Source organism: Dermacentor variabilis, chromosome 7 (assembly GCF_050947875.1).
Source record: "Dermacentor variabilis isolate Ectoservices chromosome 7, ASM5094787v1, whole genome shotgun sequence".
In the NCBI taxonomy this organism is placed as follows: Eukaryota; Metazoa; Arthropoda; class Arachnida; order Ixodida; family Ixodidae; genus Dermacentor; species Dermacentor variabilis.
In genome coordinates, this window is record NC_134574.1 from 116,231,892 (window position 1) to 116,252,503 (window position 20,612).

The 20,612-nt window shown below is 44.6% G+C and overlaps 1 protein-coding gene across 2 annotated transcripts; it reads right to left on the minus strand.

Moving 5' to 3' along the window:
- Positions 1–482: 482 nt before the first annotated feature.
- LOC142587818 (sulfotransferase 2A1-like) lies at positions 483–16,298 on the minus strand. 2 transcript variants are annotated; one of them, XM_075699103.1, is made up of 2 exons: positions 16,157–16,298; positions 483–1,482 (listed from the first exon to the last, which is right to left on the minus strand). In XM_075699103.1, exon 2 carries the CDS (start codon positions 1,473–1,475, stop codon positions 531–533), a length of 945 nt encoding a protein of 314 aa, XP_075555218.1. In that variant the 5' UTR covers positions 1,476–1,482; positions 16,157–16,298; the 3' UTR covers positions 483–530. The 2 variants fall into 2 exon arrangements, with proteins under 2 accessions (XP_075555218.1, XP_075555217.1); XM_075699102.1 differs by lacking the exon at positions 483–1,482 and adding an exon at positions 11,818–13,816.
- Between the last annotated feature and the right edge of the window lie 4,314 nt (positions 16,299–20,612).

The following is a 20,612-nucleotide window of genomic DNA, read 5'->3' on the forward strand; positions in this document are numbered from 1 at the left end:
TAGGTGCACCCACAATTTAGCTTATCGCGCTGAATAAAAATGTGAAAATTGTCACGCATAGGTTCAATCAGAATGTGAGATACGCTGACAACAATATGTAGTCCATTGAAACACTGCTCAATAAATCTTGTGAAGTGAAAAGGCAGACAGAGCGGACAAATCCGGCCACCAGAATTGATAACAAGTGCATACGAAGTTCTGAAAAGATTAGTAAACGCGAGCAAGCAGTAGAAGCGTTTAGTACAAATACGAAGTACATTGAAATTAAAAAATAACGAAACGAACCATAATGCATTCCTTTTGCAGAACATCCGTCCCATGTAATGTAATTTCACATTATCGTAAGATGTTCCTTGCGGTGAACGTACAGTAAGTATGTAAGTAGGTAAGTAAACAAGACAGCCGAACACCTACCTTTTAAAACAAAGTAACAAACAAACCGCATTGACGATTTTCTTTTTCTCATTTCTTCCACTCGACTGTCACAGAGCAATTAAACAGAAACTTTATTAGACAAAAAAAGACATCTGTCATGGAAGATCCAATTCTTTCCACAAGTTCATCACGTCACTTCCTACCGTCTTTTCTGCTATTCTGGCCTTCATACTTTTGACCTGCTCTTGGGAAAAGTGATTCTTCCAGTCGCCGACAATACCCTTTCTTATGAGACCTGCCCCTTGATGAGTCTCTTCGCGCTGGTTGAACATTTCACGATACACTTCCATGGACTTTATTCGTGCTTCCGGTGGCAACTCCAGGATGTTTTTGATGGCTGACCGCGGCTTCTCTCCGAACACTTCTTTCATATTCTCCAGGCTGCAAGCCTTGAGTACTTTTTGCAGGAGACCGTGGTCGCGCTTCAGGAGCTGTCCATGCTGTGGCCCCAGGAAGTCTGCTATACGGATCACGGAAGACCTTGTGTCTTTCTTGAGGTCTTCGTAGGTGAGAAAGAGCAAGTTGTTCATCCATTTGCGATTGTACCAAGAGATTAGATGATCGAAGTAGTCCCCGTAGAGGGTCCTTCCTTCCAGAAACATTTGCAGGAACTTCTCGAAAGAGACGTCTTCGCAATTCTTAGGCGTGAGTCCCTTGGCGAAATAGTAGAATGACACACAACAATCATACGGGTTCCTCGCAACATATATGTACTTGGCTTGTCCGGAAAAGGCTAGCTTGTCGAAAGGAAGATGGGTCATCAGGGCCAACGGACGAGGAGTTCTTAGAGCGGCGTCAACGCCCATCATTTCGAGGTAGGGCGACGCTAACATAAATTCTGTGGGTGTCGAGGGCGGGGCACCGCTTGTCAATATGCTGCACACGATGTACTGCATCCACTTGGTACCGCACTTCGGAAACGTCACAACGATCACATCATCAGGGCGCGGCAAAAATTGCATTGAAGCTAGAATGTTTTTCTCATGAAAGAACTTGTGCATCCATACTCCTTCGACATCCCTGTAGCCAGCAGTGTCCATTCTAGCCCTGCGTCATGAGAAGAGAGCAATAAATTAAAGAAAAGCTCTCAAAACATGTTTTATTGATAATTTTTTTGCACCGAAAATAAAATATATATATGTTAAGCTATGGATTCGTCCTTCAATTAAATTTAATATCTGCAAATGGAACGATAACTGCAACAATGAACTCACAAGATTATTGTTTCAAGTTGGATTGTAGCGAACTAAAGACTACATATGCTAGTGATACCGACGAAGCACTGTAAAACCAGTTCTGAGTTTTGCTTCCGGGCATGCCAAGTTAATCAAGAGGCGCGTGGTCAAAGCCAGTATTACGTCAGTTTTGCAAAGATTATGTGTGCACTCCATGAATGAGAGTTTAAAAGGCTAGTTGGAAAAATTCCAAAATTCCGTTCTCCCCACGCAGGTAATCTTATCGGTATGCGATAACGTAGCCATGGAATTAAAGGGTAGAAAGAAGCAACCCGCTAGGTGTTATGTCAACGCCCCGTTTGAAAGGGGATGCCAATCATCATCATATTTTTCATAAGCATAGTACTGTGGTAGTTGCACGTTATTACATGAGGTGGCACGCTATGTAGCAGTTATATAGGTGGAGGTAAGAGAAGGAGCTAGAGAAGGTTTGAGGAAAACAACAAGATTAAGGAGATGTATACAAAAATGCTAGAATGCAAAACCTGCATGGCATGCCTGATTAAATCAAGCAGGCTAGGTGACATACGCGCCGCGTAGCATCGATACTTACAAACTTTGGATTACAATTGCGTTGTTTTCCAACAGATGCCCCGACGTGTAGCAGTTGCAGGCTGCATGTGGCTGGACTTGGTTAACTCCAGCAGGCCATGTGACTATTTATGACATGTGCGCCCCGTAATCTGCATACCTGCGTTTACTCCTTACATTTGACCCCTCCTCACCAGGTACGAACCACTTCTTTATAATTGAGTCGCCGAGCTACGCGCGTAGCTGCCAGCAGGCAACGTTTGGCTCTGCAGATCGTTGTACAGAGAGCTGCACAAGCAGCAGCCGGGCGGACAGTTCAGTTCGCTCTTCACCACGAAGACCCTCTAGTGCGTGCAGCCGAAAATGAAGCGCCTATGGGGCCGCCCCTCCAGTTCCCGCTATGACTGTTGCGTGTGGCTGCTGCCGATTAGCGCTCCTCCGTGACAGGAAGTAATGAAAGCAAAATGAGGCTTCGCCTCGTCGCATGTGTTCTAGACACTATTGTCTCATCTCACACTGAGTACAAAATGTATGAGATCATGCATGGACACACAACCCTCGATTCCATGGAACCTACGCATGTGTATCACTTTTTAGCTGAAATATGGCGCCACAGAATTCATGTATTTGCATGACTTTATGACTATATATTTAATGGCGATGACGGCAAATTAAGACTACATATAGTACTCACTCGCGTTGGCCCCGCCAAGAGTTGTTGGCCCCGCCGCACAGCTGATCGTTTCACTGGCATGCGATTGTACTTATTTAGAAAAGGAAATTATTTGTTATTACTTTTTTTTTCGCGATGTCGCAACCACGTATATTGTCTTAAAGCGAGACGCAAGAGCGCTAGAGGGACCATCTGTTGCGGGGATGTTGCTTTAATATCGCGTGCATGTAGCTTACTGTTAGGTGCGAGCTTCGGGAGGCAACAAACCGAGCGCAGCGCTACGCGTTGCAAACAATACGAAAACGTCAGAACGCTGGCGGTGCGGAGTCCGATGAGAACTCGACCTTTTGTCAAAGGTAACAACACTGAGTTATTTTTTCTAATGGAATGCTACTGGACAAGCATCATTTTTATCCAGATTACAACCGAATGCAATATTTTTTGTATTTTTAGTGATTGATTGCAAGTGGCATAATTATAAGGTGATGTTGCCATGTCACCGGGCTAGTGCTACAAAATTAATAGAATGTCTGAAATTGTGTCCTTAATTTACCTCAATTTCTCACTTACTAACGCTCTATTCCCGATTATATGTACGCCTTCAGCGTTTCTGTGAATGAATTAATTAGTTTAGCTTTACTTAACATTTGCTTCTAGGGAAACAAGGGTCTCTTTTATCGCGTTTCCTTCGAGCATAGGCGGCAGCACTTTAGCAACGTGGTATCGCCACAACATTTGCCATTAACGGCATGGGCGTGTTTTCATTTCGTAATATGTTGGCTGGCGCGCACAATGTCTCGTGCGCCATCTTTCAAACGGAGCAAAGCGTTGCAGTACTAGTAACACTCAAGTACAATGACAGCGGTGAACATAGTCGGCGCTCGTACAAAATTTCATCCGCAGGTCAAGTGGGACGGCTTTTACACATGACTTGTCGAAGGTTCAGCGCAATCGCTGCTGGTGGCGGGGCTTCAAGAAAGCACTACATAATTCGCGTAGCACATACAATCAGATTACCAATGCTACGACGCCATCTCGTAGTCACGTGTGGCAGTCTGTTTTCCTCCTTACTCTTTTGCTATACTCTCCTGCTCCGCTTTCCTCCTCGCGTGCTCTTCTTTTATCTGCCGCTGCGCTCCGCGTTCGCTTTCAACTTTCGCTGTGCTCCTTCGCTCGCTTACGAGGGACAACGCCGACACTCGTCGCAGGAACTAGCGCCTAAGATCTGCGCTCTAAAAATGAGTGCTTGTCACTATTTTTTCTTTCGCGATGTCGCAACCGCGAATACGGTCCTAAAGCGAGACGCAACAGCGCTACAGAGACCATATATTGCGTGGATGCCGCTCGAATATCGAGTGCATGTTCGTTATTCTGAAGTGTGAACTTCGTTATACAGCAAAGCGAGCGCAGCAATACGCGATACAGACACTACGAAAACAAGAGAGCGCGGGCGGAGTCGACTGAGAACTCTAGATTTTGACCATCTGCCATGTCATTGTCAAATGCAACACTGATGCGCTTGTTTTTTCTTATCCAGTGGAACCAAAGAATCAGCCCTTTCTTCCATAGTATAAGCCAATACAATATTTTTTTGTAATTATCGGTGGTTGAGTGCAAGTGACAGAACTATAAGTTGGGGTTGCCATGTCATCGGGCTAGCGCCACAAGTGCTCGAATGTCTCAAATCGTGTACTTGATATACCTCAACTTCTAGCTTACTAAAGCTTTGTTCTCGATTATATCGATGGCTTCGACATTTCAGTGAATTAATTTATTACTTTAGCTTCACTTAATACTTGCCTATAGTGTCCCGTAATAAGGAAAACATGGGTCTCTTTTCTCGCGTTTTCTTAGAGCATATGCGGCAGCCATTTGACGTCGTGGTATCACTATTCGATCGCGTGGTGCTATCAGAATATTTCCCATTGAATACTCAAAATGGCTAGGCGCCCCTGTAGCGTAATATTCAAAAGCGTGATCATTCTTATGAATTCTTCGATTCTAAGGAAATTATGGACTGCATATGTTATGAACAAGCGATTGTTCACGAAATTACGTGACAGTGCGCAACGTGCTCGGAAATTTCGAGTACAGATCTGCGGTACTGGCACAGCCAGCAACGCGCCTCACATCAGAAGACGCGAAAGAATACGACCACAATGAGCTTTGAGGAAAGCCAAGGCATAGCTCAAAGAAGCAATGAATTGTTTACTACGAAAGGATCCGAATTCCATTCCGCCGGGATGCGGACAAAGTGTGTGCGATCACTTTTGTGACATTTGCGATCCTGCCAGTGTTTCCGAGAGAAGTGTTCAGACCAGGTGGAACATAGGGACTCGCATGTCGCTGTTTGACGTGCAACTCATGAAAGTGAAGCGAGGCCTTAGGCCCATTGTGACAGGGAACATCCAGCAGTCATTTAGAATGAAAAGCTAATTAGTGTTTCACAGAATTCGCGACGTTACACATGAACATGCCAAACAAGGTAACATGAGTATATGTCATCCTGTAACAACTCACGATGCTTCTTGTTTCATGTAGTTGTTCTATTTCCAAGCCGCATGAAACGCGAGGTAGTTCTCGAAGAGGCGTGAATAAAGCGTCCGTCTGGACCTGAGTGCAGTCGATCCAGAACATCGTTTATATATCTGAACCAACACCTTTATCCGCAGTTTAAAGTGTTACTAGGACTGATAAATATGCGAAAGCAGAAAAGCAACACCTTTTTTTGGTAAATAAGGCGCAAAGGCATTGGCAAGAAAAGCCGATTGATCTAGACTGCTTCACATAACTAGCAAAAGGTATCTCTAAAGGATAGTCTTAGAAAGATATATCGTATGCCATAAATTAAAATCAAACTGACTACAAATATTTCAACTCCGTGAGGACTAAGTTTGTCGCTTACTGATCAAATCACACAAGGTATCTAATCTTCACTAAACGCGCTGTTCTAGATGTAAGGAATACTGAGTAATAATTCGGTTTCAGCCGTTTGCTCGTTTTTTCTATGAAGTCATGGTAACCAAAACCTCCTATCGCGACGAATCAGAAGTGATCCGTATACCACCATAAGAAATTTACTGTATGAATCCCAATGATAACACAGGTGGTGGAGTTATGCTGCTGGGGGCCAATTACCTTGAATATGAGATAGTTGAGTATTTTTGGAGAATAACACACGATTACAAATTAGTCACTGTGCGGTGTGGTGGAGTGTTGTTTGAGAGGTATACCGGCCCGCCAAGGATAACTTGACATTTTTTGTTTTGTTTTCGCACTCGTTTTTGTGGGGGGCAAATGAAAATGACTGCAAACTCGTCTGCTGGAAGTTTAAATGTAGATCTTGTTTCATCTTGTAATAGTCGCAACGTTTGTGAGTGCTTAAAAACGGACTGTTTCACCAATGTGCTAGAACCACTGTGCGGTTCTAGCACATGAGCTGTTTTACAAATGTGCCGTGTTCGCCGTTCGCGGGTGACGACGAAGTGCGCAGCTCTAATGGGGTGGGGCGCTTGGTGCGTGTCGGTGTTCCGTGCTGCTCGGCGTTCAAAGCCAGCCGGATATCCCAGGACGCGGAGCCCAGAAAACCCCAGGTACACTGCTACGCCGTTCTCGGATGTCAAAAAGCTGTGCGCCTGCTGGACAACTAGTTTACAGAACCTTGCGAGGTGGGTAACTGGTTGACGGAGACTCAAGGGCCAGTATTCCCGCTAGACGAGCGGTACCAGGAGCCAGGTGAAGTGGCTGTTGTCCAGGGCCCCTGCGTCGACCAGCATTGCTGCTGAGGGCTAAAGCAATAACGAAAGCCACTGCGTGGATACCACGGCTAGCGTGGTGGTCATCACCATCGAAAAGTATGGCCTAGCTTTAATTATCACGAATACCAAAAGCAGTCTTTTCTTTTACTTCGATCATAGGCAAACAGAAATTAAGTTATCTCAAAACGCACTTCAAGAAATGAAACTCACCTACAGGCAGAGATAAGAATTGGACCTGGCACCAGAACTCCCGGAGTAAATATCGGCTTTTGAAAGAAAATAAAAATCATGAATTTAGTTTGTGAGGGTACATAGCTAGATAATTATTTTTGAACCGGTTGACAACATCATTTAGTACATAGTGTAGTTTTGATGTCAGAGAGAGAATCGTTCTGTCTGTGCAAGATACGCTAGTGTCGAGAGCATGCAACACGCAATGCAGAAACTTCAAACGTCAGGGAGGTGATTTATATAAATGATGAGCAGGGGACCAAGAATGGACCCCTGAGAAACACCATGGTTAGTAATCTTAGTGTTTCAGTAAGCGTCACCCACCAAGACCGAGTATTGTCGGTTAAGCAGGTAAGCTTAAAGCGTCACCGGTGCCACCATGAGAATCAAGCTCGCCGAACAGAATAGAATGAGTGAGCGTCCAAAGGCTTCAGTTAAATAAAAAAATACGGAACCGAAGAAATTGCCACTATCAAATGAATGTTTGATGAAATCCCTCAAAGAAAGCAAATCACGGTAAGTGGAACCTCCTTGAGGAAAGCCAAACTGGCAAGGTTTTATGATATTTATTTTCGTTAGGTATTGAGGCGTCTTAAGACCAAATTTCCAATAAATTTACTTAAGGAAGAGACAATGTATATAGGCCTATAGTTTGTAATTGCTTCTTTATAACATTTTTTAAATATTGGTATTACTTTAGCCGGCTTTTATCAATCAAGAAAACAACATTGAGCAAGAATAAGGTTGATTATGTGGCTTAAGGAATCAGAGACCAAATGAGCAACCATCTTTAAATGACCTACGCATATTTATTCCATACCGGGAGAAGCATATTTAAGATCACGAACAGAGGACACTATTGAGTCGGAAGAAGTAGAGAATAGATAAAATTAGCCAGGTAAACGCGGCAAGCCAGATAAAGAAATGTTTTTGGGACTACAGGATGGCAAACAGAAAGACGCACTAAACGCATTTGCAACAACAGCAGAATGAGAAGTGATGTCTTTTTAAATTATTTTCATTATAGACGAGCTCGCATGGCTGGCACATTTAAAAATTCATTGAAGAGTTGCACTGTTATTTAGGTTTGTTCTGAGTTTTGTGAAGTCGTTGTCATAATAGCGCTTCTTGGCACGCTTTAATAGAATTGAGAAGGTTGCAATATTATTGATATTGAAGTGCAAAGGGTTTATTAAAGGGTGGCCTTTTCACTTTTTTGTACAGATAATCTTTTATTACGAGACTGGTTAAAGAGCAGGTGACACTGAATGATTCTTAAGCTTTTGGCATTTCTTATTGCGTGCAACGGTAGACGTGCAAGAAGAAACAGCTTTCAAACCTGAAGTGCGGACGTCAACCGCCAGTTGTGGACCAGTTAGAGATGTCATTTTGGACCACTCACAATGAAAAATAGCATTCATAAGATTTTCTTTATCAAAGTGTGTTATAATAAATGTGTTATTTCTAGCTACCGGACATTTAAACGTGACAGATATGGGATAATGGTTGGGGATGTCTACGTTAACTAAACCAGAAGCCTGAGAGTTGAAGTTATAAAAAGCTTGATGCAGAAGAGTGTTAGCACCACGTGTGCTACATCTAGTGTGAGAGTCAATGCCGCAGTGAAATCCGTACCCGGGAAGGCGATCAGTATTTGCAGAGATGCTACTCGCATTACGATATATTGGGTTGATTTTGAAATCGCCTATTAACAAAATCTTCCTGCTTTCTAGAGATTAACTGTTCCGGACCGTCTCAATATCTAATATTTCTACCCAAACCGATTTCTATGATGTGGAATGTCAAAGAAAGTATTCAGTGTACAAATGTAACTTGTGTGAGGAGAAACGAAAATGGCTAAACCCAGTGAACATCAGACACACGTTGAAAATGCTAGGATTTGTGTAACGGGAAACCGTATAAATTAACCTCGCTGTTTCACAGTAACATGTAGATGAAAAAGAATGCTTCGTTAAGCCAATGAAATCAGTAATTCAACCAACACCAGTATTCCTTCGCTTGCTAATGGCATTTGAATGAAATGGAGAGCGTTGCTTGTCAGAAAGCAGAGAAATGTACTCGACAGCGGAATTAGTTAAAAACACGGATCAGTCTCGGCGTTTAGAAGAATCACTCTACTGCTGCTAATCTGACGAATCTTAAATTAGGTTTAACTGCCCGTTTAGAGAAACTGACAGCTCTTATCTTTCTCAAAAACTAGATATTCTGAAAACAAACGTTTGTTCTCAACAGTCACATGGTCGTTAACCGACACTGCAGACTCAGCGTTACCGGAAGAAAATTTGACCAGTTTGTAGACGAGCCTTGAGGGCCTTAGGGACAGAGTCGCTCTCCTTCTCGCGGCCGCAATAGCGAGCGATAATATTCTGTTTTTTTTCTTTTTTGGCTTCACAGGCACGCGATGAAAAACGTGTACTTTGAGAAATTATTACTTTTGTGAATAACATGAACACGTCGCAAGCAACGTCACCAATGCTTAAGGAGTGCTTGTGTCAGAGGGAAAAGCAGGGCAGTCGGTGGTATCGCCAATGGTCTTCAAAATTGAAACGCAATTTTTACTTTTCGCGACATGAGCGCCTTTGATCTCAACATTATTCAGTCAAGAATGATGTTCCAAATTCGCGGCTTTCTTTTCCAACCCCTCATTTCATCAACGGACTATCCAGTGAACTAGGTAGGCAGAAAATGGTTGGATACAAAGAAACACACATACGTAAAACATACGTCCATATATAGACAACCTTCGACGACTGCGTGAAGTACCATAAATTTAAACAGAATCCTGCACTATTTCCTTCAGCAGCTCCGGCTGACATCCTTGTTGGCGCATGTTTTGCTTATGATCTCCCAGTTCCCCTGTCTTCTCTCATTCTTTCCCAGCTGACACCGCCAGCAGGTCAGGTCGTACGTGTTTACCACACATAAAATTTATCGTGATCCTTCCATCTGAGCGCTCATTTTTGATTGAACGGCCTTCACTCCCTCTGATGAGTCTGAACGAAACGAGCACGGTGTCATAAAGAAAGCATTGATGTCTTAAGTACTTCAAAGAAAATAAAAACAATTTGAAGACTAAAAACCTCGAAACTTACGTTTGTGGACGCTGTGCAAGTTGAGCTGAAAGCGAAGAATGACTGATTGAAAGAACTTGGATAGTTGGGGCAGATTCATTGTTTCACAAGTGTGTAGTGTAATATCTCGAACAGCAGATAAGAACAGCGCACTCTGCCACTGTGAAAATCAGGACATTTGAAGGGCTGATACAAGAAATGCCATAGGAAAGTCTACGCCAAAAGCAGTTCCTTTTTTGTTCAATGTTGACGGCACTTTAACATAAAATGGCCCACTACCGGATGGGAATTGCACAAGTGACGGTACTTTGAGAAGGTATTGCCTTTGTGAATAACATGAACACATTGCAAGCAACATTACCAATGCTTAAGGAGTGCTTGTTGCTGGGGATTTCGAAGACGGTACACCCCCCTGACTCGTCGCTACTGTCACCCCTACGTCGCCCCCCGGACTCGTCGCTAATATGGAGCGCAATTGTGCACTCGACATGATTTCTACATATTAACTCGAGGTTTATTGAATAGTTATGATGATATTAAATTAGGAGCAAAAATATGTGCCGAAAATCAGAGAACGTGTAAGAAATGACACTAGCATGCAAGTTCTGCTGATGGATGATAACTTTTGTATTGCATAGGGGGATAACAAAGATTCAGAAAAAATTAAAACTTCGAAAACAAAGAGGGGAAGCTAATAATTAGGCAGAAATATAATTGTTCACCGTGGCGATGGTATTATTTGTCCCGTTTGTTTCAGAAACACAAATCAAGAGACTCTGTATGCTGGATTCTTACATTTGTCACTTCTCACTCGTTTGGTTGAACATTATTTGAAGCGTTTGACTTACGGTTGATCATGAGCTGCGTGATGTACTCAGGTAAAAAAAATAGATTGTATTGAAACTCAAACTAATGCACGAAACACTGCGTTTACATTCTCAATGTTCTTTTTTCGCGTAGCTCTCAAAATTATTGTAAAGTGCACCCATTGTTAGAGAGGTTCAAAGAAAACCTGAGATTTGGCCAGTGGCTCGACGGCTTCCAAATACACTGATTCAGCGTCAGAAACAAGGATTTTGTAGTACGATAGGCTACGAATATGGCAGTTGCTCCACTTGGTATGTCATTCTCTGGTTCATCCAGCTGGACAGCTACTTCCTTCTCAACAAGGTTCCAAGCTCCGGCTGCGCTCCAGGGTACGGTTGTCACCCCCCCGCTCGGACTTCTACGCCGAGTTCTGAACAGCCGTCGTTGCTCACTATGTCACCTCGAGCACTTAGTCCCTACCGCTCTCCCCATTTGAACAGCAGCGTCATTCAGCGTTTCGTCGTCCCACATCGCCTGCGTCCCCCCATACCGATTGTCAGCACACGCCGGCCCCAACATCGCACCTGTACTCGGTTCGTGAGTAGGTCCGTTAGTCCCATCTCAAAAACAGCTGCACGACGACTCTTTCTAAAGAATTCACTGCGCCAAACGCGATAGCTTTCAGCTACTCTACGGCCCTCTGCTTTCCTTCCTCTGACGTTCCCTCAAGCTGACGACTTTCCTTTCGGAGGCACCTCGCTCATCACCGATTCAGATGCTCCCATCAGCTCCTCTAGGCACAAATTTTACTCTCCGAGGCACGACGACGCCACAAGCACAACGTTCGCGATGCCTTCGCCGACCACCGCAACGCTGATGCTATCGACATTCAAGATTTTACCGTAACCAGCAGTAGGCGAGCCTTGCGATGTTCTGTGCTCACACCTTCGGCGGATGCATGGCCTACGGGAGCAGCTCTTCCATACGGTTTCTTGAGCTCGAAAATCACTTTTATGTCGACAACATAAGTGGCCAACACTTGCGCTATCGCCAGGCAAGTCATGAGCTGCAAGACGATCTGCTTTTGGAGGTCCGACTCCTACAGGCCTGGGCGTGTAGAAGAATCGGCGGCAGGTCGCGATTTCGCAGTACGGTATCACTGTTGCTGCGCCTTGCTCACAACCTACGTTGCCGGTGCTGCCTGGTACATCTCTCACGAATTGCGCGAACCCGACGCTACTAACGACGACACCATCTGCACACTTTACTTGAACTCCGCCATTGGACTTTATTTCATCGCCCTGCGCACTAGAAGGGGGGTCTGTAGCGGGGCGACTATCGCCTCCAAAGCATCTGGAGAAGAAAATGGGCTCACGCGCTGGTAACGCGAGAATAGAACATGCTAACGCGCTCAACCTGAGTGGGCGCGGTTTTGGCTACTCCCAATATCCCGTTGCACCATGGCTGGCCGGCCTAAATAAACCGCGGCTTGGTCAACAACGTGAGTGACCAAGCATGCGCAAAAAATTAAAGACCCCGACGACCACGCCCAGCCATGCCAGCGTCAACCCACAAAGTAAGCACGCACATGCTCGTGCCACCTCACTGGAACTCTTGTATTTGCGACACTGTTAATACACTTGAAAGCGGTGTCATCTACGGAGTCACTTGTATTCTCATTGGTTGAATTCAATTGAATTCTGAGGTTTCACATGCCGAAAACACAATAACAGCACGAGGCAAAGCCGTAATGGGGGACTCTAGATTAACTTTGACAGCGTTGAGTTCTTTAGAGGACGTCTAACTTTATGTACACGATTCTGATCAAGGTTTTCAAGAAAGACTTACTGAGAAAATACAAGAAGATGACAATTTAGGATTTCCAATTAGGAAGTACTGGCGAAAGAACCCAAAATGAAGCCATATCAGTGTTACGTATGTCGTGTAATAAATATGTGATTGCACAGTAAGAAAAAAAAACCACTCAAAATTTAATTGTCAACTCAGTGCACGATTTGCATATTTGCATATTTAATTTGCCGCACATTGGATTTGCTTATAATTTTCTAACTGTACGTATCAAGCTAGGGTAGCTCTATGTTCTTCCAAAGTTGCATAACATCAGAACCTGCAGTCTTTCTCTTTATCCACGCCTTCGTTTTCGCTATGAGATCCGGTGTGAAGTGCTCCTTCCAGTCACCAATCACACCTTTGCGAACAAAGGCTTCACACGCATGCATCTCTCCCATTTGTGGCCAGATGTCTTGGTAGACCTGGAGTGACTTCAGAGCCTTGTCTGCTGGCAGGTTCAGAAGTTCCAGCGCCGACGTGGCCAGCTTCTCGGTAAAGACGGCCTTCATGCTGCTTAAGCTTGTAGCGTCCAGAACTTTTTGAAGCGTTTCAGGGTGAGTTTTGAGCATGTCTGCATATTCATCTCCGAGAAATTCGGCTATCTTCAAGACCCACAGCCTGGGATTTGTTTTCATTTCTTCGTACGTGAAAAACAACACGTTATGGTGGTCTCGATGTTGGTACCAGGACAGCAGATGGTCGAAGTAGTCGCCGTATGAGAGCCTGCCCTCTGTGAACATTTCGTGAAACCTGGAAAATGAAATGTCTTTCACTCTCTTTGGTGTAAGGGCCCGTGTGTGGTAGTAGTACGACACGCAAACGTCGTAGAGATTCCTGGCGACGCAAATGTATTTCGCTCGCGGTGAGTAGGGTGCCTTGTGAAAAGGCAGGTGAGTTTTCACCAGACCCGGTCTGGGCATTCTCTCGACACCCTCGGCACCCATCAGCACCAAATACGGGGAGCTCAACATGTAGTCGACGTAGGTTTTCGGCGCCTCGCCTCCGCCGAGAATGCTGAGGATCACATATTGCGTCCACGTTGTTCCGGACTTCGGGTACGTCACTATGAAAACGTCGTCGGAGCGGGGCTTGTAGGACAGCGCGGAGCGTAATGTGTCCTCGTGGAACCATTCGTGAAGCGAGACGCCGTCGACGTGTATGTAAGACTCGAGATTCATTGTCGCTTCAACGCAGTACCACCAGCTGCAAATATATAAAAAATATAACCGTCATTTTCAGGGCCAATAAAAGATGGCACTCTTAAGGAAACTGTGCCATTTAAATTTGTCATTTGCGTGTACGAACAGGTTTATCAATATTTGCCTTTAATATGACGAGACGTTTTAAAGTAGCATGACCAAAAAGGCATAGTTTTAGTATATATTTGTATTATCCTAAGAACGATATGCCTTGCATTGTGTGGAAAGTTACTCTATCATACTAAAGAACTAATTTTATGGCTAGTTCTATTCGCAATTCGTAAATACTGGTGCTACTTTTCTGTATGGTGCTTTGCCGGCAAACTTACTTTTGGCATGGAGTCAGCTTCCTGATAATCGAAACTTACTTTATTCACTCATTTATATCAAGCCTAACCACAATATGGGCTCACAGTGATCCTGATTGTTTCTTGCGAGTATCGTTGAATGATGAAATGAAAGGAGGAATGTCGATACAGCCTTTGAAAGTTCCACAAAGAAGAAAAGGTCTGCACGTGCTGTTCTAAAATACGGGTAAATAAATTCAGAAGTTTTATGTGCAGTAGCAACAATCTGATTATGAGGCACGCTGCAGTCGAGAACTCGACACTAACTTTGACTACCTGGTTTTTTAGCATGCAACTAAATCTAAGTACGTGAGCACTTTTGGCCCCGTTAGAAATGCTGCCGCCGTGGCGGGGATCGAACCCACGTCCTGGCACTTGGTGACGCAGCGCCGCAGTCTGTGGGCTACGTCGACGGGTCCACGTGTACGGTCGCGTCCTAGGAGCAAACGCGAACCCAATAGGAAGAAGACGGACAAGGCTGCTACTCGTGACTGAGAGTCTAATAAATCCGCACAAACACACAGCTCTAAGTTAACCTCACCTGACTGATGCATGCATCAAAATCCCAGGCAAATAAGAAAGGTGCGGATAGCAAAATTGACAGCTTGTTTCCAAAAGGTCTACCTCCTCTGCGGACAGCGCGAGTGACGAACTGCTGACACCGTCATCCGATTTCGCTAAGCTATGACATGCTTCCACAAGTTCCTGCGTGACCCTACTAGCATTAAGGAACAAGATATGTGCAATTCTTTTAAACACTGGCAAGTGGCCGCTGTGGCCTGAACGGTGAGCCGAGCGGTTTCTGTCTTTCTCGTTGACATCGTCAGCACGTTTTCAGAGTATAATACTCATGCACCTAAGCATCTGTGCCCCATAACCGAAGCCATATGAGTGGGTATGGAAAAAGAAAACAGGACTTGCATGGTACATACGTGTCCTAAATTGACATCTATTGAAGGACGAGCGCTGACCTGAAGGACGTTGCTTCATTTTTCACAAATGCGCTGCCGTATACAACATAGTAGTTTGTCAGGGCCAACGTGGGAAGGATGGGAGGCAGCCCTGTCCAGCTCAACCCTCAAGGACCAGCGAGCCCTCGTGGAAAGAGCTAGGGCGCCGGCCTTAGCCAACGGAATTCCGGAATAAGAATCCGACCACCCTTTTCCTAACTCCCATCTCTTTTTTTTCTTTAAATAAAACGTTTTCATCGTCATCATCAGGGCCTCTTGCGCATGCGTAACTTCGATGAGGGATGCATTGAGCTATTGTGAGTTTTAATTAGGCCTTTGAGTTGCGAGTAGAGCCACTGTATCTACTAATATTGTGTTAAGCTGGGCGCCGGAGGCGCCATGATGAATCTGTACCGACTAGCCCACAATAAAATTATAAAGTCATACAGGCTTGGAGAGTAAACTATAAGGCACACCACGTGCGTGGGCGGGCGCGGATGAAAACATCATGGCAAATTTACCTAATAAACTGTCGAGAGAATTAGTTATTGCTGGAGTGAATACTATACACACAACTATGGTACTGTTGCAGAAATTCTTTAGAAATAATGAGTATAACGGTTTAACGAATGCCAGTGCATGCATGCCATGGCGTCGGCACGCACTGTGTGCGTCCTACGCCAACCCGAAATGGCGTTGGTTTCGGGTGTTACACTCGTACCAGGACCAATTTTTCATGAATGGCGAAACTTTTTTCCGAGAAACCACTACGGCTTTTAGCTTCCTTTAACATTATGTTAATAATACGCTTCCCATTTACTTTACAATTAAGTGCGGGCAAAAAAGCTGAGTTTGACCGCATTTAGACAGAGCCCGCGGTTGGCGATAGGTTCCTATATAAAAAATTGCTGGCTTTTCAAGTGACTCAATTTTCTGTACTGAATACCGCTACTTAAAAAATATTTTTGTTATGTATTACAGAACTTAATACGCTGTAGAGCACCAGGAGTCACCTAAATCAAACCACAGAAAGAAGCACAAACTTACAGAATAGAACAGCGCAAGGTGAAGTCGAGAATGACCGCGGTGTAAGTGGGCAGCCCACTCTAAACAATGCAGGTTGAACTTTCACGAGCAAGCCCGAACTGACAAGCGATTTTGGTCTGCTGCCCCGAGATTACTAATCTTACTGCCCTGGTCTGAAAAACATTTCAAGAGAGAGGCTTCAAGAGAATGGCTGTGCGACGAGGGAAGGAAGTTCGTTTACTGCTCACCGGTGAACGACCTGATATGACTATCGCTCAAACTACCAAGCTTGCAAACACAGATTTCCAAGATAGGACGACGCATAAACACCAGGCAGATAAAAAATAATGCGTCTGCATTCCCCCCTGCGAAAGTGCATGTGCAGCGAAGCTGTTGCCGGCGTCAGATAAGCCCCACCACCACAAGCGACGTATGTGACGCGCGCCCTCATATGTGCGAAAGAGCAGCAAACGTGTTCATTCCGTTAGGCCCTCCACCAAGCGCTAGTGCCTTACTGAAAGAATGCAATTTTTCAAAGAAAATCGCGCCAGAGAATTCCTAAAGTACGACTTACACACAAGCTGCAGCCATGATAGCTTCGGATTGTAATTCCAATATACGGGAAAACATGATTATGTTGCGCGGAAACTCAAAGTCAAAGTCGTTTTCCAGCTGCCGTTTGACATCTCGTCTGAGTGACTGCGACCGCTAGGTGGTGGTACTGTTTTTGCGTGAGCAAAAGCCCATGAAAAATCGCGGCAAAGTAGGGGCTAACAGTTCCGCTGTAAAAATGCTATGTAGTCACGGGAAAAGCCAATTCAACTCATACAAAATGGAAATGAAACACGCTCGCCTAATCCACAGTTATTTTAATACACACCACGTCCATGTACTACACTGAACATTTGACCTGGATGCTTCTATTCACACGATCGCACGACACAAATGCACAAATGAGCAACTATACTTACAAACGCCGCCACAGCCGGTTATGTTAGCGCCCTTTGCGAAATAGCTTACCCAACGCATGGTGTACGAAGGAAAGTGCTTCGATGGCGCACCGCCATAATGGAGAGGTGACATCAAATGACCGTTCGATGCCACTAGAGAGCGGCAGCTGTCTTGATGGCCTGCCACTTCGCAGATATGGTTTGGGCTTCAAAGTCGAACAAAAGTTCACGCGCCAATAACGAGTTGTAAGTTACGCGTTAGGAACTTAATCATACAAGGATTATTGGCAAGCATCTCTGAAACATAATGCCCATGTGCGTGAAATTTCTTGTTCATTCTCTCCATCACCTGCCATTTTAGTAGCCGCGGCAACTTAATGATCTCAAGCGGACTGCTTCGACTTCGCATGTGAAGGCCTGTCGCGCACGGGTTCTTAACCTTTTCAAGCCAACTAAATTACTATTTTGTGATATTCCCTGTTTCCTAAGCATTACTTTGGTGCCCTGAGTGGTGGTTTGTTTGTGATTTCAATATTCTGTTCACATTAAGAATTGATTTCTTCTCTCTCCTTGCATATCTGCACTGATTGAACGAACACGAGATCAGATCACTTCTTTATATCCGAGGGGGTGCTTAAAGTACTCCTTGTGAGAGAGAAAATTAAGACTCTCTCTTTCTTAAAGAAAATGGTTAAACACGAAGCTTTCCCCCATTCCAACTGAATAAAAGTTAAAGTCCAAAGCCCGATGCTATGCATGTGTGATTTGATTGCCTGTTTAGAATTACATTTTTTTTAACGTTGGCGTGCAATGAAGACGGATTTCATTAAGTTGCATAGCCCCATGTGATTCATGAACGGTTACAGCCGTCTGACACAATACGATCCCGAGTATCGACAACACAATCCAGATGTCATGCGTATTAATCGACAATCCGATTCCAGCGTACGCATCAACGAGGCGGAAGCCAGACGTCGTTGCCGCACTGATCCGGAGTTTCGCAACCGGAGAACGCAACCAAACGCCAGTGACTAGACCTGTTACGAGCTGAAGAGTAGCGTCTCTTCAGGTGGTTACGTTGGTTTTGTACAGCTACGTGGCATTTGCATATATTTAATATTTGATTCATGTTGCGTGGGACACCATATATACTGTTCCCAATGCACAGGCGCGTTGTTGCGCTACAGCACCGGCAACGTGGTACAACACATTCATATGGTTCATATACATTCACCTTCTACGAGCGTGGGTTGTTCAGCCACTTGCTGATAGTGTCGCTGATATCCCGCACCTACTTACAGTCGGCGGCATAAAAAGTCTTCTACCCATCCCAGAAAGGCGACCATTACCCCTTCGCTGCCACAAAATTCGTCCCATTCACGGTCATTGTGGGACGCCTAGGTGCGAGGACTGCCGATGCTTTGAGCGCACGGGTGCAGACATGCGTACTAACGTATGCTGGCGAGTTACCGCATCGCACGCAAAGTTGAGAGGATGCACTGCAAGAGTGCATTATGGGTGTTGCTGAGGTCCTAGATGCAACTGGAGATCTGCCAGATGATACAAACCAAGAACGCCGTCGGTCGGCGAAGAAGTTACCGGGACAACCTTAACTGAGGAGGCCACAACGGCACTATCGGAGCCTGTGGAAGAGACAGTAAAGGAGAGTGAAGAGCTAGAGGTCATTGAGGCACTTAGCAGCTAACATGCCAATTAAGAAAAACTAGTTGCAAGAACCACTACTTCTCAGCTTCCCAACCAGCGCCCTAACCCTACGAGTGACAATCTCTCCAAGAATGGTTTGCTGAAGCGTCGTGCCTCGACAACTTTCGTGTCGAGTCAGGAGAAAGATGCACCAAATGCTTCCAGGCAAACGCGTCGCCAATGTTCACTTAACATGAGCAGAGGTACCGAAGGTCAAGGTCTAGGAGGCCCGGCGTGGTTGGAGGAGAGGAATCTCCTTCGCGCTCCGCAACCGGTCTAATCGAGTAATAACAAAAACGGTGTGTAGTCCTCCCGACGGTCTCTCAGCAGCTGTTTTCGCTATCCGTATGTACGAGGGCTTCGGTTACGACAGATGCAGTTGCTGCTGCGTCGACTGTTATCCAGCAAACGGCTCAAATTGGTCGTCCCACAGGAGGCAAAGATTGGACATGATGACGACACTGCCAAGACATTAGAGCCCATTTCGTCCGAGCTTAATGTCTGTGTGTCGCATGCCATTGGGTTGTCAGCAGGTTGCCTTTTGTCTCTGCGGAAAAGCCTTCCGTATGTCGCCTTCACTTACAATGTAGACACTGAAGGGAGGTTCATATGTTGCAAGATTTTTGTTGATGCGTGGTTTATCATGAAGCACCATTAATGTCTCTGGATCTCACGATTCTAGGTGACGAATTGGCCTAGTTGAAACTCTAGATACTTTATTTAATTGTGACCGTAGTCTTGCGCTTTTAGGAGACTTCGACTCTGTATGCGACGTTAATAATCGTTCATTGTATAACACCTAAGGGACAAATAAACGAGAGAAGTGCTATTCAATGCCACTGGAAATGCGGGTCTCATTGAGATATGAGCAGCGGGGCGTACATCTTCCTCGTATACACATGTTCAAGGAAGTTCACATTCCCTACTCGATCGTATTTATGTTTCGTCATAGTTGATTTATAGGGGTCTACAATATCAAACTCACCCTACCCCGTTCTCCAACCACGACTTGGCGGAGACACTCGTGCTAGTTTCCGACCTCGATGGGCACTCTAGAATTGTAATGCATATACTATTGGCGGTAGACAGTTTACTGATCGGGTCTGCTTAGCTCGTAAATATTGCTGCCATCTATACTCATTTCTCTGCGTGGGAGCTTTTAAAGCAGAAAATCAGATCAACTGCCATTGAACTTGGCTCTAATAAATCGTTTTACAAAAATATAAAGATAATGAATTCCTGAGCAGTTTTCATAGTCTTTATGAGCGCGAACGTCAAGCTCCAGGAACGTGCGCTGAGGACATTTCAAACATGAAATTGCCACATGCAATAGTTTTAGACAGAGTTCTACAGAGATTTATGTGTTTTTTTATTTTATTTATTTATACATACTGCAGCTTCCATGAAGCTATTGCAGGAGGGGGTGAACAACAAACACAAAATTTATAAAGAAGCTTGCAAATATATATATATTTGCAATATTTGCAAATGATTACAAACATGCAATATCGATGCTGTTCCCGCCGTCCTTTTATAGATCAATATACACCAGATCACCGCCACACGACGCATTTGCAAGTGTGTTCAATATGCCAGTTCCTCTCTACAAAAACTTTTTTCACAACTTGCGCATTGAAACCTGGCGGTTTGGAGCATGATTTCTGAAAAATAATATTTTCATGTCGTCAAATAACGGTCACGTTTGTAAAGTGCCTGAGCATCTTGAATACGGTTTTCTTGACCCTATAATTATTATTTTATACCGGGATGTCCTCCATAGAAAGCTCTGGAAGTATGTTGATCTGAATTCTCACAGGGCCCGA